This window comes from Jaculus jaculus, chromosome 14 (assembly GCF_020740685.1).
Source record: "Jaculus jaculus isolate mJacJac1 chromosome 14, mJacJac1.mat.Y.cur, whole genome shotgun sequence".
Taxonomy (NCBI): Eukaryota; Metazoa; Chordata; class Mammalia; order Rodentia; family Dipodidae; genus Jaculus; species Jaculus jaculus.
Window position 1 is genome coordinate 63,159,967 of NC_059115.1, and position 18,201 is coordinate 63,178,167.

An 18,201-nucleotide genomic window follows, 5' to 3' on the forward strand; every position below is an offset into this window, starting at 1 on the left:
GAGACAAAAGAAACAAACAAAAATAAACCCCAGGGCCCGCTGTGGTGGTGCGCGCCTTTAATCCCAGCACTTGGGAGACAGAGGTTGGAGGAGAGCCATGAGTTCAAGGCCACTCCACTCTGAGACTACATAATAGTGAAATCTAGACCAGCCTTAGCTAGATGGAGACCCTACCTCGAAAAAGCAAACTAATAATAATAATTTATTAATAAATAAATAAATAAAATTAAACCCCAAACCAGGCTGGAGAGTTGGATCAGCAGTTAAGGCACTTGCCTGCAAGTCTAACGAACTGGGTTCAATTCCCCAGTGCCCACGTAAAGCCAGATGTGCAAAGGGGTGCGTGCATCTGAAGTTCATTTGCAGTGGCTGGAGGCCCTAACGTGCCCATTCTCTCTGTTTCTAGTTTATCTCTGAGTTGCAAATAAATAAATAAATAAAAATTAAAAAAAAAAACACCTTAAAACCAATCAGCCAGCCAGAGAAGAAAAGCCCAATGGCTCATTGGGACTGGGGACACCTAGATGCCAGCAGAAATAGATCATTCACACATAGCACCCTGCCTTCTGATGCCCATCCCAGAGCAAGCACTGCCAACCAAGCCGCTTGGAAGACGAGGCTTTGCTCCCCAGCAAACCTTGCTTATGGCTCAAATTTAATTATCACGTTGAATTCTTTCCTAGATTAGAACTCAAGCCCTTAAGACTGTTAGAGCAGAAAGAGTAACGGATTGCACCTGATGGTGCTTAGCCTTAACTCTTCCACAGAGGCAAAGATTCGTAGGTGTGGCCCTGAAGGGATAGTTTCAGCCACAATCCCTTAGAGAGCCAGCTATATAAATAGAAGTATAGAATATGAGGAACTGCGCTGTTCTGCTCAGTTAAGAAATAACTAGAGAACAGTGTGCTGCCCTTAAAGGTTTGAGTGTCCAGGAATCCCCGGAGCTTGCTTGCGTGAATTTTTCTCGGAGGGGAAGTTGAATGCCAAGAGGATACGGAGATGGGATCGACCTCACACACTTAGGGTGGTTACAATACAATCCCTGTGTTCTCGTCTCGGCAGCCCCGGCTTGCTCTTTTGTTATCAACTGATGTCAGGAAGGCTGACTTGTCGTTGCCGTTTCCTGGGCCTTCACTTTTTTTCTTTTCTTTTTAATCTTCCCGGCGCTGGAAGCCATACCCTATTGTTGTGGCTGCTCTGCATTCATTTTTCTCTGCCCTCTGCACCTCCAGACAGTGCCGGGCCGGCTGTATTAATTTATTTGTTTGCTTCCTCTTGTCCCCCGCGCGCGCAGAGCCGGGGACCGCCAGCCAGTCTTCGGGGCATCTTTAGATCAAGGCGCGCGCTCTGCAGGCAGCCCGGTGCGCGTCGGGCCGGTCCCGGGGCGCTCGCGGGGGTCCTCCTCCCGCTCCCCCGGCTTTGTGTGCGCGTTTGTTTGTCTGGCTGGCTGGCTGGCAGCCGGGCAACCGGCCGGGAGGCGCGGCAGCGACCCCCAGGAGGCGGAGCCTGTGCGTCCCGGAGCCCCGGGGCCTGCACGCCGCCGCCCTCATTTGTTCCGTTAGATCGCGGCTCCCGGCTCCGGGGAGGCTGGACGCGTCCTCCCGGGGTCTTCCATGGCCCGCAGCCCAGCCTGCCCCGCTCCGGGCTCCTCCTCCTGCGCGCTCACTTTTCCCTGGCTAGCGGCGCGCTGGCTGGAGGAGCGCTGGGCAAAGTAAGCCCAGGGGGGAAGGAGGAAAAAAAAAAAAAAAAAAAAAAAAGACACAAAAAAACCAGAGCCCATCCCATCGGTGGTTCGGAGTTTGGGAAGGGTCGTCACCATGTCCGAGTCGGGGGAGATGACTGAATTTGGCTACATTATGGAATTGCTAGCCAAAGGCAAGGTGAGTGTTTTCCCCACCCCCTCCCCGCCCCGTGCGTCCAGCTCCAACCTTCCCGCGCGGGGGTGTGGCGGTGCTGGGGCGCGGGGAGACGGAGCTGGATCCCGGGGTCCGCGCTCCCAGCTCCGTCCCAGCACAATGAGCCGGAGCCGCCTTGTCTTTATGGATAGGCTGCTTGGGGACGAGCCCAGGGACACTTTCCGGGGCGTTCGGAGCCCGTTGGAAAAGCCGCGGGGCGAGTGCCCAAGCACTGCGAGGATTGGGGGACGAGGCGGTGGCCCAGGGAGGCGTGTTAACCCCCTCCCACCCCACGCCCTCCGGGCTGCCCAAGAGTGGTGACTCGGTGTGGGGGTGACAGCTCGGAGCGCGCCGAGGGAGGGTCCCGCCAGCAAGCTCGGAGGCTTGGAGGGCGGGGTCGGCTGCTGCAAATAAGGCCAGCGACTGGTCTGCCCTGTCCTGATGCGCTATGGTCAGTGCAGTCTTTCCAGGTTGCCTGAGCCTCTGTCCCTTCAATGAACAACCTTCTTTTGATTGTGGGGTGGGGGGCGTCCTCCGCAGCCGGATGTGAGCCTAGCACCTGCTCTGGGGTCTTTGGGACTCAAGAGGGAGCTTGGCCCAATGTCCTGGGCTGGGCTGGGTGGGGTGGCCCTGGTCCTGGTCAGAGACTCTGCCTTGTGAGAAGCTGGACCCCGAGGTACATAGAGATGCTGCGCAGAGGAGCTCCTAAATGGTTTATAGGCAAGAAGTGTCAGGAAATCCGAGGCGACGTCGAGTGAAGCCCTGGGGAGAGGGGGGGTGGTGGTAAACAGTCAGTGTCCACGCTTGTTTTCTGCGCCTGAAGCTTCTGGAAAAGGCAAGAACCCATCGCCCTGCGCAGTCATCAAGGTTTCTGCAGTTCAGGAAACTTCAGTTCCACACCCCACTATGTAGAGTCCCTCGGCAGCTGATGCCTGTCTGGATTCTGCTCCCATGACCACAGAAAACGCTCATCTGAAATAGAATGCCCATGAACATGTTGAAGGTGGGGGCTGTGCCTGGGACCAGCTCTAGCGTTCACAGCTCCGGCCAGAAGTAAAACGAGGAAACCTCACACCAATGTTTGTTTTCTACGTGGGACTGACTCTATCCTGCAACCTTGAGGGGCCACCACCAATGTATGAGTTCATCCTGGCTAGTACACCCCAAACAGCTAGCTGTCCCATTGTCACCTCTGTTTCCAGTGTGTGTACTGCAGCATCTCGTCCCTGTCCTTACCTCCCACCTCCAGCTCCATCGAAAGCTCCTGCTCTGTGTGAGAATACAGAAGCTTTAAGTGCTTGCTAATGGCCATGCAACAGCACACCTTTGAGACTGGCTGGCTTTATTTTCCTCGGAGGATTTAGGTTTCACTCTGCAGTTCAGGTTTGTAGCGTAATGAAATGTGAAACCAGTCTAATTATGAGAGTAAAAGCAGAGCAGAGACGTGTAATCACCCAGCCATCTTCCCCATTTCCCTCAAAGTGGGAACCAGTGAGTGAACCATCATTTCTTTCATTGTCGCCTCCAGATACTTCTTTTATCCCTTTGGGGCTTCTTACACTCTACATGAGTTAAGGACTGGGGCTGTAGCTCATTGCCAAAATGTTTGCAGAGCGCACACACAAGGCTCTGGGTTTAATCCCTAGCACTTCATTAAAAATATAAAAAACACACAGCTTTTGGGGCCGGCGATGTTTGTTGCTCAGTATTAGGACACTTGGCTAGTGTGCACAAGGCCATAGATTCTACTCCCAGCACCACAAAAAATAACATAGACTGAAACACAAGTCTTTTAAATATCATAAAAAGTGTAGGAATACATGTATAGATAGGGAGAGAGAATGGGCACAACAGGGCCTTGAGCCATTGCAAACAAACTCCAGACACTTTTTGTGTCTGGTTTAACGTGGGTACTGGGGAATTGAACCAGGGCTGGCAAAATACTCAAACTTTTGAGAAAGCTTGCCAGGGCAAATGTGCAAGTTCATTCCCACCTCCGACTCACCTCACTCTAGTGACAACAGGCTATGTATCCCAAGTCAAATTAAATTAGTTTCATGTGTGTTCTCTGAAGGGGGAGATGAGCCTTTCATCTGAGGGCTACCTAAAACCCAGGGGCCACGCTTCATCCTCTTATTTACTCTTTTGTGACGCTCGCTTTAATATTTAAAACGCACAGTGATCTCCAGCACTGCGATCTTTCGGCTCATCAAACAATACTCTGCAAGTACACAGTTGTTAATACTTATGCTAATCCTCAAGAGCTTTCGAGAGAGCTTTAAAAAAAATCAATGTAAATGCATTTCCTTATATTTCTCTACCAGCGAAACTTTTGCCGTTGCTGAAAGCTTTTTATTTTTATTTTCCGTAGCATATCTCTTTGGACTAAATGAGAGCTTTTCGAGTTTGTGGTCAATATCTGGGATTACTCAAGGCAGAGTTTTCAAAAGCTTTTGGTCTCTTGAAAGATTTGCCTCATTAATTTTTTATCATCTTCACCCACCTTTCCCCTTCAGATGGCCATGTACTCTTGTGGAATCACACACAATGGATATATGGAATAGACTAGAATCCTTTAAGTTTCATATAGCTCTTTTTAAACTTTTTTTTAATTGACAACCTCCATAATTACAGACTATAAACCATGATAATTCCCTCCCCTTCCCTACTTTCCCCTTCACAAATCCACTCTCTGTCATATTCCCTCCCTCTTTCAATTAGTCTTTTATTTTGATGGCATCGTCTTTTCTTCCCATTATGAGGCATTGTGAGGTCATGAATATCAAGACCAATTTTTGTCTAAACAACTGAATTGTAAGCAGCTCTACCCTTTTCTTGGCTGTTTTTCTGCCTGCCACCTCTTCCACAGTGGACCCTGAGCCTTGGGAGGTGTCGGCAGCGATGCTTCGGTGCTGAGCCCTTGTCCATCACTTCTCAGCACTGTGGTGCCTTTTGAGTCATCCCAGGGGTCACTGCCACCTGAAAAGAGAAGCTTCTCTGACTGAATGTGAGAGCAGCATTAATATATGGCTGTGAACATGAAGAAGAGTGCTTACAGGGAAGTTTGGTGACCATAATATGTGCATTTAGCCAGACAAGAGCAGGCATTACACTCCCGGGCCTAACGACCCCCCACCCCGCCCACCATAGGCTTTTAATTAGATTTTCAGTACCAGGCATGTATTCCCTCCCATGGAGCGGGCCCCCAGTCTAACTAGAGAGTGGTTGGTTTCCCCCATAACAGACATGCCACTATTGCATCTGTTGGCTCATTTGGCCTGACTGGCCAAACTTAAGGCTTGCAGTGTCCATTGCTTTCACCACTGATGACTTCTTTCTCCCATAGGGCTGCAAGAAGCATAGCTTTTTCCAGCTTTCTATCAGCTGGTCTACAGGGAGGAGGTTTTCAGCTCAGCTCCAGCTTGATTTCTCAGTGACCTTGCAGCCAAAGCATGTGGAGTCTTCAGCAATATGTTATAGTTCTTTATGTCTCCAGTATTTATCATAACTACATTTATATATAAATATACAGAAAACATTTCTCATTTAGGGGTTACTGCTGAGGCATATCCTAGCAGTACAATAATATAAGCAAAATAAAAGACAATTTAGGTAGGTTACATTTTGATAAGCACACAATGATACCATTACTTTGGTGAGTTATCTTAACTTTGAACATTTTAAACACAAAATATTCAAGAATTTTTACAAACATCAGATTTACTATGAAACAAATCTCAGTTTTTTAAAGATATTTATGTATTTGACAGAGAGAGAGGGGGAGAGAGAGAAAGAATGGGCACACCAGAGCCTCCAGCCACTGCAAACGAACTCCAGACACGTGCGCTCCCTTGTGCATCTGGTTAACATGGGTCCTGGGGAATCGAACCTGGGTCCCTTGGCTTTGCAGACAAATGCCTTAACCACTAAGCCATCCCAAAACTCAGTTTTTAAGATATATTTTTAATTTATTTGTAAGGAAGAGAGAGGGGGAGGAAGGGTGAGAATGTGGGCATACTAGGGCATCTTGCCACTGCAAATGAACGCTAGACACATGTACCATTTTGTGCATCAGGCTTTATGTGGGTACTGGGGAATCAACCAGGTCGTCAGGCTTTGCAAGCAGATGCCTTTATCTACTGAGCTGTCTCCCTGGAGCACAAAGAGACTCTAAAGTGATAGAAGAATAGGTTTAGTAAATATGCAGCCTAGATAGATTAATGAAAATGTGAAACATCTGGGGCCCAAACTAAAATACAAACAAATGATCTGTTTCAAAAGGCTGGGTAGAATACATAGCTACTTATACAATGAAAATCTAAACTGAGAGGTGGTATTGGTAAGGTTGTGGCCACAGCAAAGTAGTCTTCAAAATATTTCACAATATATTTTTTAAAATATTGTTTGTTTTTCAAAGTAGGTTCTCACTCTAGCCCATGCTGACCTGGAATTCTCTATGTCGTCTCAGGTAGGCTGACCTTGAACTCAGTGATCCTCCTACCTCTGCCTTGCAAGTGCTGGTACTAAAAGCATGCACCACCATGCTTGGCAAAAATATCTTTTATTATTTTTATTTGAGAGAGAGAGACACACACACAACAGGGCCTTTGCCACTGCAAACAAACTCCAGACATATGCGCCACTTTCTAACTCGGGCTTTATGTGAGTACTGGGGAATTGAACCCTGGCTGACAGGCTTTGCAAACAAACACCTTTAACCACTAAGCAATCTCCTAAACCCTACAAAGTCTTTTTACATGTTGAGATTGAGTTAAAGGTATGAGCTACATGGAGAAATGAAGAAGACAAAGATTTGCACTATCATTTGAAAACAGCTAATCTCATAAATACCCCAGTTTCTATTTTCTATATTTTATAATGATAATTTTAGAAACCTCCTCAATTACATTGAAAAAAGTGGATATGATATTTTTATGAAATAGCAAATTATAGGTCTTACAGTCACCTGTGGGTGTGTAGTAGGGATGCCGTCAAGTCTGCATCCTGGCTGACTGGTATCTCGTCATGCACTTGTGAGTGAATTCATCTCAGGTAGAAGTGAGCAAGCGTGGTGGTTGTGTCACATCTCCATAGAGAATTATGCTTGCCTTACCGGGTCATTGCAAGAAGTAAAAAAAAAAAAAAAGAATAGGGGCTAGAGAGGTGGCTTGGCAGTTAAGGCAATTACCTGTGAAACCTACAGACCCATGTTCAATCACCCAGTACCCATGTAAGATAAGGTGGCACATGCGTCTGGAGTTCGTTTGCGGTGGCTGGAGGCCCTGGCATGCCCAACTATCTCTCTCAAATAAGTAAATGAATAAAAATATTTTAAAAATATTTTATGCAAGCTTACCTAGTGCTGTAATTGACACATGATACATCCTTAATAAATAAGATAGTTACCGTGACAACAGGGTGAGGCTTTAAGACACATTTTATACAAACTTCGTGTGATTTAATTACACGTTGAATATCCAAATAAAATACAAGATACAGAGTTAAATTTGAGCTTCCTATAAAAAACTAACTTTAGTAAAATATGTTCCATGCAATATTTGGAATACATTAAAAATGCAATATATAACCAACATTTCAGTTTAATTGTGTGTGCTGTGTTCTTATTTGCTAATGCTAAAAACCATATGGAAAAGAATGGTCAGATCTGGTAAAAGGAAGGTTTCTAGACAACATCTAAGTATTACCAATGTTGTTCACCTCAACTTGTCCAAGAGGTCCTTTTGCCTGCCAGCCACGTAGATAGCGCAGTCCTCCGCTGACAGGGACATCTATTCCCCAACCATGTCGACAGCGTACTCTTCCCCTAACAGAACATCGTTTTCAGCCAGGTTCACATTGCTGGCAGAAACAGCTGACTAAAAGCTTTTGAGAAAAAAAAAAAAAGGTTTATTTTGACATACAGACTTGAGGGGAAGCTCCATGATGCCAGGGGAAAACAATGGCATGAGCAGAAGGTGGACATCACCTCCTGGCTAACATCAGATGGACAATAGGAACAGGAGAATGTGCTAAACCCTGGAAGAGGAAGCTGACTATAACACCCATAAGCCCGCCTCCAACAATACACGGCCTCCAGGAGGCTTTAATTCCCAAATTGCCATCAGCTGGGAGCCTAGCATTCAGAACACCTAACTTTATGGGGAACACCTGAACCAAACTACCACATTTTTTCCCCTGCCCCCCTTCTAAGCTGATAACCATGCATGATGTAAAATACAATGCATTCAGTCCAACTTTAAAAGTCCCCGCAGTTTTTATCAATGCGAACAATGTTCAAACATCCTCGTGGTCCAAGGTTTTGTAACTGGTCTGTAATACTTAAAAAAACAAAAACCCCATAATGGCATAGAGTAAACATTCACACTGTAAAAGATGGCACTAGGCATAGCAAGGAAACATTCAACCAATACAAAATTCAAAACAACCTGAGCAAACATCAAACTCTGCAGCTCCCAGTCCTACAGCTCCACCAGTGACAAGTCTCCACGTCTGATAATTCTAACCAGTGACAAGTCCCTGGAGTTCCAATTCCACCCTTCCAACTAGGCTACTCACAGTCCCAGAAAACTTCATTCGGTGCTGGCAGCTCTCCTTGGCAGCCATCCCATAGTCCTGGCATCTCCACTGGGCCTCCACTGTAACCTACAGTTCATCCTCAGGGCTCCATTGGGCTCCGTGCAGGTAATTCAACAAGCCACTTCACACTGCCCATGGCCATTTCCAAGATACAAAACCATGTTGGAAATTCAATGACCCTCTCTTCTCTGCATTTGCTATACTCCATAACACCAGGTGGGCTACCAGTTTGTTAATCCAGGGGAGAATAAAGCAGACTTTGAAGAACAGGACATTCCTTCAGTATTCAGGCCGCTTCAAAAAAGTCTGCATTCTTTCTGCTGCTCCAGTGCAGGTCAGCTGGCCCAAATCTCAATAGTTATAATCTCTCAAACCATTATAGCTAACTGGGCAGAAGTTTTGGCCCAAAGATTTTGTTTCTATACCCTTTGTACACACCAGTCCATTTCTACATAATGCAGCCCTGCACAAGTTCTCAGTACACAGGCATACCAGCAAGCCTACCACACAAACTGCTTCTAGTCCAGTCCAGGCAAAGTTCTTTCTTACCCTCATAAGCCAAACCTCACAGTCCTTAGTTCTTACTACATTCAGGTCTTTCAACTATGACCAGAATAGTCCATCAAGTTGTACTTACAGCACTGCACGGCAACTCTTAGTCCAAGGTTTCAAATCCTTCCACATTCTTCTTGAAAATCAATTCCAAAAGGCCAAAAGCCACATAGTCAGGTTCCTAGCAGTAATGCTCCCACTTCTTGGTACCAATGTTACTGTTGCAGTCAGGTTCGCATTGCTGGCAAGAAACGTCCAACCAAGAGCAAACTTGTGGGGGAAAGACAGGGTTTATTTTGGCTTACAGATTTGAGGGGAAGCTCCACTATGGCAAGGGAAAATGATGGCATGAACAGAGGGTAGACATCACCTCCAACATCAGATGGACAATGGCAACAGGAGAGTGTGCCAAAAACTTGTAAGAGGAAGCTGGCTATCCCACCCATAATCCCGCTCCCAATAATACAGTGCCTCCAGGAGGCTTTAATTCCCAAATTGCCATTAGCTGGGAGACCTAGCATTAAGAACACCTAAGTTTATGAGGGACACCTGAACCAAACCACCAAAATATCTGTCCACCAACCTTGTAGACATTGCAGTCTTCCACTGACAGAACATCTGTCCACCACCATGTAGACAGTGCACTCCTCCACTAAGAGGAACTTCTGTCCACCAGCCATATAGATAGTGTACTCCTCCACAATCAGGACATCTGTCTACCAACCATGTAGACCATGTACTCCTTTGCCAAAGGGAACATCTGTCCACCAGCCATGTGGACATTACACTAGGTCCACCTAAGGGAACAGCTGACAGACCAACTTCGTGCTGTTTTCTTATTCCTAATTTTGATTTGCTCGTCAAGTGCTCCTATGTAGTAGATAAGTGCCAACAGGTTTTTATTTATTTGAGGGAGAGAGAGAGAGAGAGAGAGAGAATATATGAGAATGGGCACGCAAGGGCCTCCAGCCACTGCTAATGAACTCCAGATACATGTGCCACCTTGTGCATTTGGCTTATGTGGTTACTCTGCAATCAAACCTGGGTCCTTGGGCTTTGCAGGCAAGTGCCTTAACTGCTAAGCCATATCTTCAGCTCCAAGTGCTTACAGATTTTATCTTCAACACACAAAAGTTGAAATAGTGGGGCTGGAGAGATGGCTGAATGGTTAAGGCATACGCCTGTGGAGCCCAAGGACCCAGGTTCAATTCTCCAGGTCCCACGTCAGCCAGATGCACATGGTGGCGTCTGGAGTTCGTTTGCAGTGGCTGGAGGCCCTCTGTGCCCATTCTCTCTCTCTCTGTCTCTAATAAATAAATAAATAAATCTTTTAAGAAAGTTGAAATAGCAGGGAGATAAGATTTATATAACACCAGACATTTCTGTAGAATAGAGAGCACATAGTTGTGTTAGCTGATCACTGTGACTCCAAGTGCTAAAGTCAAGAAGAGTAAGCCACGATGGTCAGTGAGAACTGGACTAATGGAGGAGGCTCTGGAATGGCAGCTTGAAAGATAAGCAGGGCCTGGCCAGGTCATGGAAATTGGAACTTCTCTATTCTCCCCTGACTTTGTTCCTATAGAACCACTTTATGACTGGGAAGCTGGGCCTGTCAGAGGCTTGAGTCAATAACTGATAGATAATGCTATCTACTTTCCTTGTACTTCACAGTTACTGGTCCCCAACAATGTGGACAGCCTGTATGTCCATCTACTGCAAAACCCCGGGTCTAGGTCATTTCTATCTTCTTTTGTTTCCCTTAAATCCAAGAGCTGCCTGGATCTTGCTTCAGAGCTGCTGAATGATGGTGGGGCTGGCTTCCCAGTACTGGGGAAGGTTTAGGGGAAATGTGGCTATAAGACAGAGTAGCAGAATGGTGTTTTGCCTGGCTGCTCTAGACCAACAGAGTTAAGGGCTATTTGAAAAATGTACTCTGACCACTAGGACCTGACCAAGCCAGGAATTTAAACTCTAGCTAGTGACTTGGAGTCAACATGGGAAGAGACTAGGTGAACTTACAGGATGGTGTACACCCTACAGGGTGACGTGTTTATATTAAAAACAAAAACAAAACCAGGCAATGAACGTGCATTGACCCTCTGTTTTACCAAACCCTGAGTCATGTGTGAGTGCTTAAGGGGTTGTTAACTTTTTGGACTTCATCAGGCAGATTAAATGTGAGGTAGCACATACCCCTGTGATAGGAGAAGAAGTAAGTGGGCCGGAGCTAAATATAACTCTGGTAGAGCACTTGCCAAGCATTAGCGAGGTCCTGGGTTCCAGTCCCACCACTACAACAATGAAAAATCAAACTGGAAGGCAAGTGTTGAAGGTGTACAGGTTTAAAGTAGGTGATAGGAATGGGCTAGATTTCCTGTCTTGAACTTTGACCCATCTTTTAAAAATATTTATTTGCAAGCAGAGATACAGAGAGACACACAGAGAAAGAGAGAGGGAGAGGGAGAGAGAGAGAGGGAGGGAGAGCGCGCGCGCGCACACACATACATGAGTATGGGCTCACCAGGGCCTCTAGTCACTGCAAACATACTCGAGATGAATGTGCCACTTTGTGCATCTGGTCTTACATGGGTACTGAGGAATTGAACCCAGGTTGGTAGGCTTTGCAGGTAAGTGTCTTAACCACTGAGAAATCTCTCCATTCCCTGACCCACATTTTAACAGAAACTACTAGGTAGAAAGGTGGTAGAATGCTCAAAACTGGGGAGGGTCATGCACCCAAAGGACAGCCGATGCAATGCAGCATGGGACAATAATGATGAAAACAACAGATAAAAGTCATTCTATTTTTGCTTCAACGTCTGAAAGCTTCCCAGCATGTAAAGAAATCATGCTACTTCCTACCCTCTATACTTTCCTAGACTCAAACAAAAATGAAAATTTACCATAACTCCTGTCGCCCAACACAGACAGACACATGTACAAACAAACTCTGATGCTCATCCAACCCACCCCTTCTCCCACTAGGTCCCCAAACCGAGATGACTGTGGTCCAGCACCATGACTTACTCTGTTCCCCGTGCAGATGGAACCAGAGGACAGCCCTGAACAGAGAGCAAGCCATCTGCAAGTACTGCGAGGCTCTTGCTGAGAGCTGGGCAGGCAGAGGTAGCTCAGGTTGGGCAGGGGGATTAGCTGTGAGGATGAGGAACAACAACCCCCCCCCCCCAGAATCTGAGGATAGTATAGGCTGAAGCTTTACCAGGGATAGAGAGGGAAGAAAGAAAAGATTAAAAAGACAACAAAATAAACATACGTACAGGCTAGGCATGGCACACACCTGTAATCCTAGTATTCAGGAGCTGGAGCAAGAAGGTTGTGAGTTTGAGGTCAGTCTGCGCTATGTACCTCGAAACAAACCAAGAGACAACAATGTGAAATATGAAATTCATGCAGGCTTTTAACTGAGGACCTGGGAAGGGTCTTGATACCTTTGATAAGTGGGAGGCTGGGATGTGTGGGTGTCGAGAGAAGCAAATGCAAGCCTATCAGCCAAGAAGGATATAAAATGTCGAGGGAAACATGTGGGTTCCATACTTCTGTCCTTCTTTTGTTTTTATGTTTGGTGTGTATATATGTGTGCTCCTTTACTTCCCCGAGACAGAGTCTTCCATTGAATCTGTAGCTTCCCATTTGTCAGTTGAGCAGGGAACCCTAGAGCTCCTCCTGTGTCTACTCCCTGAGGGGTGAGCACCCACGTACAAAGCCGCACATGGCACGCATGCCTGTAACTCTGGCCACACGTGGCTTTGTACGTGGGTGCTGGGGATTGAACTCAATGCCTGCACAGCAAGTGTGTCCTTCTTCACTGAGCCAGCCCCTCTTTACTTATTTATTTGTTTTGCTTGTAAAGGTTTATGGATGAAATAGGAAGAATTTTTTCCCACAAAATCTTTTAGAATTATAATGGCAGGGTTGGAACGATTGCTCAGTGGGTTGTGTGCTTGTCTGCAAGGCCTAGCAACATGGGGTTCAACAATTCCCCAGTGCCCACATAAAGCCAGATGCCCAACGAAGCGCATGCATCTGGAGTTTGTAGCAACTGGACGTACTGATGCAGCCATTTTAAAATAGAAGAGGAAAACAAACACACACACTCACGAATGCACATAGAAAAATGCAAAAAGTAAACCAAAAGGTATAAAAACGGGCGTGGCTGTGCACACCTTTAATCTCAGCATTTGGGAGGCTGAGGTGGGAGGATATAGCCATGAGTTCGAGGTCACCCTGAGACTACACTACAGACTCAGCCTGGGCTAGAGCGAGACCCTGCCTTGAAAAAAACCCAGAAAACAAACAAAAAATCCCCTAAGAAACCACAACCAAATAACTAAGTGAAAATTAAAATGAAAAAAAAATCCAATGCAGTGTGAGAGGAAAGTAAGCCTTGCACACGTGACTGGGTCCCCTTCCTTCTCACTTGCTTTGTTGCAGGCAGACACATGCCCTGTTGGGCACCTGCCCCATTGGGTACCCTTTGAGAGAACCTGTGTTCTAGAGGCATATGCATTTTATTTATTTGATTATATATTCATATATACCTGCCTACATTTTTGTCAGCATACAGAATCCATGCAGTTTAATTTTTTTTTTTTTTGAGATAGGGTCTTAACTATGGAGCTCCGGTGGGTCTTGAATAGCTTACAGTCCTTCTGCCTCTGCCTCTCCAGTGCTGAGATTGAAGGCCTTTGACATCACACCTGGCTGCATTAGCACTTTTGAAAAATACTGTATTTAAGGCATTCTTTTTCACTGGTACATTTATTTTAACTGCTGCATATACATAATAAATGATAAGTATTTAATTATCAGAAATTCCCAGTAAAATCTTTGTACTGCTTTGTGTATAACAATAAGTATACCTTATGCATCACTCAGAGGGTGTAAGGATTACACAATTTCAAAATAGGAATTGAAATTTTACTTTCAAATAAGCTGAACCAATAGCCTACACTCTTCCAAAAGTGTGACAGTACCCAGCACCTACATTTTGTCAACTGTATTACAAATGCTTTGAACTTTGTAGATCACGTGTAAAATGTCTCAGTGAAGTTTGATTTGTAGAGTGGTCTTTAAATGTCATTTTCACCCAAGTATTGTTTATACAAGTTTTATCCTTAATTCATGTTAATGAGTTAATGAACCCTAATCTCATTACTTTGCCATCCTGTAAATTTTGGACTAAAAAGCTCTCTAGGCATGCTAATGCCAATTTTTAATCCAAAGGACAGTATTAGGCTTACAATATGTTTTGATGATTGAGCCTATAAAGAACTATATATGGCACACGGCGTAGGGTGTGGTTTAATCTCGGGTGGCAGAGGTAGGAGGATCGCCATGAGTTCAAGCCTACCCTGAGATTGCAGAGTGAATTCCAAGTCAGCCTGAGCTAGAGACAGACCCTACCTCGGGGGGGGGGGGGGTGAGGGGGTGGGAAGTTAGCTGTTTTCATTTCCTTCTTAATTAGGCGTCTGCAGATCCGAGAGAAGGAAGCCGGCTTGGGTCTAGCACTTATGGTCACAGATCTGTTATCAGAACAGCCCAGTCATTCCCGGTCAAGGCGCGCATTCTCTCAGCCCCTGGCCTGAAAATCGAGGGTACTTCATTACAGACAATGGCTACAGTCCGTTGCTATCCTCAGTTCTACAAATTCTACACAGCTGCTCCGTTGGAGGAAAAAAAAAAAAAAAAGACTACGGCTGCTGGCAGCGCTGTGGGAAGACACGGAACTTGCCCCAGCGGGGCGGATTTCTTCTTCCAAACAGGAAATAAGAAGTGGAAAGCTTTTCAAAGCCTGAACTAGACGCTTCGCTAACAGCTATGTGGTCTGTTGACCCAGGAGCTAAGAGTACAAGGTTTTCTAACGTCATGCAATTATCTAGCCAGCTGGGAAAGCAATAGGGTAATAATCCAGCTCCCAACAGTCTCAGGCGACCTCGTTCTGCGAGCGCTGGAACCAGACCTCAGGGACGCACCTGAGTCCCCGCGGGTGAAATCCCCTCGGCCGGTCGCTGGGCAGGTGCGCGCCCGCAGCCCGAGCCTCTGGGGACCCTCCGTCCTCAGCCTGGAAACCGCAGGGTGGCTTTGGGCGATCTTCTGAATCCAATCACTGGGCTGCACCTAGGGTTGGCAACCCTCTTCCCATACAGGCTGTCCCTTGCCACACTGGGCAAAGAGCGTGCGGCGTGGGTGGGATGGCACCGCGCCCTGGGGAGGAGCGGAAACCAAGAATGAGCGCTCCGGGACTAGACGGGGTGAAGTTCACGACAACACCTAATCAAACCAAACCGGGAAAGGGATGAGAGACGGAGTGGAGGGGGCCGGGACCTCGCTGGGGGGGGGTCATGGTGGGGTCAGGGGGGAGGAGGTGTCCCCAAGCCCAGTCTGGCTGGGATGGAGCCGGAGCGGGCGGGGTCTCGCTCCGCAGGGCATGCAGGACCGCAGAGGGGACGGCTCTCCCGCCAGGCGCTGGACCTCACTGCCCAGTGCAAGAGGCTCGAAATCTTGGGGGGGAGGGTGTTCTGCGAGGCTCAGCATCGCTCTCACTGCCCAGTGCAAGAGGCACGAAGTGTTGTGGGGGGGGGGGGTCTGCGAGGCTCAGCACCCCATTTTGCAAACGCTCACAGGGAAAAAGTAAAACGAAGCCTAGGGGCGCGCCACCGCCCTGGGTCTCCACGGCGCTCGCACTTCCGCCCCGGAAAACTTCCTGTCCAGACTGGGGCGCAGGGCTTCGACCCCCCCCATTCTCCCCGCCCCTCGCCCCACCCCTTTGTGCGGAGGGCGCCGTTGCCCCGGCGACGGGCCCCGCCCCGGCCCCGCCCTCCCGCCGCAGCTCCCAGTCTCCGCCAGCCGGCGGGTCGAGCAGCAAGTCCGCAGGAGCCTCCGCCGCAGCCGGCAGCAGCGGGGCGACCTTCCCGGCGGTGGGGGACTCTCGACGCCCGAGCCCACCTTGCCCTCGCCTGCCCCCGCCCCCCGCGGCGAGGCTAGCGACTCCTCCCCTCGAGGCTCCGGGGCTGCGGCAGGGACCCGCCCACCAGACCCTGCCCGGGGCTCTGCGGTCCATGACACCTGGCGGAGCGCTGCCATGGAGGGGGATGCCGGTGACTCGCTGGTGAGCTGCGGCCCGTGTGTCCCCGCCGCCGCCCCGGCGTTGCGTACGCGTGTGTCGGGGAGCGGGGGAAGCCTGGCCTCCCCCGAGGAGCGGGGGCGGGCTGCGGTGACCCCGCTTCCTCTTCGCCGTCCTCCAGGGCCGGCTTCCTCAAGCCGTCGCCCCCAGGGTGCCACTTCAGTGCGGGGGAGGGGGTCCTGGGGACTGCCACCTGACCGGTCACCTGGGGTGGGGGGAATCACGGTGGGCTCAGGAGTTTGGGGGGGGGGTCCAGGCTGCAGAAGGAATACTAGGGATTCCGGGGTGGTGGTGGTGTTACAGGCGTGCCCGACCCGGGCACCCTTTGTCTGGGAGCATCGAGGGGTGCTCCAGTCCCCTCTTCCCGGATTCTCCGGGCACCAGCCGCAGCTCGTCCTCAGCTCCGCCGGCTCCCCTGGGTGGGGCCGGGCCCTAAGCTCCCTTTGTAGAGGTTTTGTTTGGAGGGGTCTTTGATACGCGGCTTTCCCAAAGTTTCCCTACATCCCAACCCCAGCGACCCCATCACATTTCTCTCTTTTTTTTTTTTTTTCACCCGATGAGTGTGGAAATGGACACGAAAGTTTCTTTGGAGTAACAATTACTTTATATCTATTGTAATTAAATGCAAAATTCAAGACGGTGATTTTACGTGCAAGAAAAACGGAACTGAGTTTAGATTCTCTTATAGTAGGTGCTTAGACCTTAAGGGACAGTATCGTTTTATACAATACAATGGGATGTAAAAAATCTAATTTGGAAATTTGCCTTTGAATTACTGTCCCAACTTTTGATGACATGGGATGTGCATGCCCTGTATTTGTGTGAATTGTGAGGTGTGGTAATCTTATTTCCAGATTTACTAAAATTATGACGTGGTGTGGCCCCATTTAGATAGTTGAATGATGCAGCAAGACACTGCGTTGGAGACCCGCTGGCGAGGTGGGGTAGGGCGGGGCTCAGAGACAGCGCTGTGGTGTTCTGTCAGGGATTATTAAAGCACCCCGTGTCACTTAATGGGGTGGTAGAATAGCATGCATTTCTTCACTTCATTAAAAAGGGGCTTTTAACTTTTTGTGTATTTCTAGTAGATTAAAGAATTGAGTTTTTATTTTTATTTTTATTTTTTTATTTTTATTTTTTTTTTTGAGGTAGGGTCTCACTCTAGCCCAGGCTGACCTGGAATTCACTATGTATTCTCAGGGTGGCCTCGAACTCACGGTGATCCTCCTACCCCTGCCTCCCTAGTGCTGGGATTAAAGGCGTGCGCCACCACGCCCGGCTAAGAATTGAGTTTTTAGATAATTGAGCTGTCATGAAAATTTCAGGGATGCTAACCATAGTTCATAGAATTTGAAATTAGTGATAAATGGGTTAAAAAACTGCATAGTTTAAGGATGGGAAAACTGGTATGAAGTCATCAAACCTTTGTAGTTAGGAGGCTGGAGTGTGTCTCATTTAAAGTTGTGAACGTTGAGAGTCTGTAGTATTAAAGCACTTGAAATGTGCGTTTTAGCCCTCCACACCCTGTTAATATTCACGAAGTGCTCTCTGCTGACTGCTGGAAATGAGCGCAAGAACGCCAAGCATTGTAGCGCATTACAGTTGCTGCACACGAAAAAGGGCTATGTTTGATGAAGAAAATTGCTGGTAATTTGTCTTGTAAATAGATTTCATTTAGGATTCTGTGTGTAGTCTACTGGCTTAGCTTGGGTTTTTACTAGCTTTTGCCATTTGCCAGTCTCAGAGTTAATGCATTAAGTAGGAATGGTTATTCTTAGTGCTTACTCAAACTTTTTTTTTTTTTGGTTTTTGGAGGCAGGGTCTTCCTCTAGCACATGCTGACCTGGAACTCACTGTATAGTCTCAGAGTGGCCTTGAACTCATGGTGATCCTTCTACCTCTGCCTCCTGAGTGCTGGGATTAAAGATGTTGGCCACCATGCCTGGCTCCAAACTTTTTATTGAAAAAAAAAATCATTATTTTTAGGGCCGGGTGTGGTGGCGCACATCTTCA

The 18,201-nt window shown here is 47.6% G+C and overlaps 1 protein-coding gene across 3 annotated transcripts in view; it reads left to right on the plus strand.

The window, feature by feature from the left end:
* Positions 1–1,621: 1,621 nt before the first annotated feature.
* Trim36 (tripartite motif containing 36) overlaps positions 1,622–18,201 on the plus strand; it is a 54,587-nt gene continuing 38,007 nt past the window's right edge. Inside the window, exon 1 of one of the 3 annotated variants that reach the window (XM_004651569.2) lies at positions 1,622–1,880. In XM_004651569.2, the coding sequence (XP_004651626.1) occupies positions 1,818–1,880 (63 nt within the window). In that variant the 5' untranslated portion in view covers positions 1,622–1,817. Of the gene's footprint in view, positions 1,881–15,948; positions 16,174–18,201 lie in introns of those variants that run through there. The other 2 variants (XM_004651571.2, XM_004651570.2) reach the window with 2 other exon arrangements.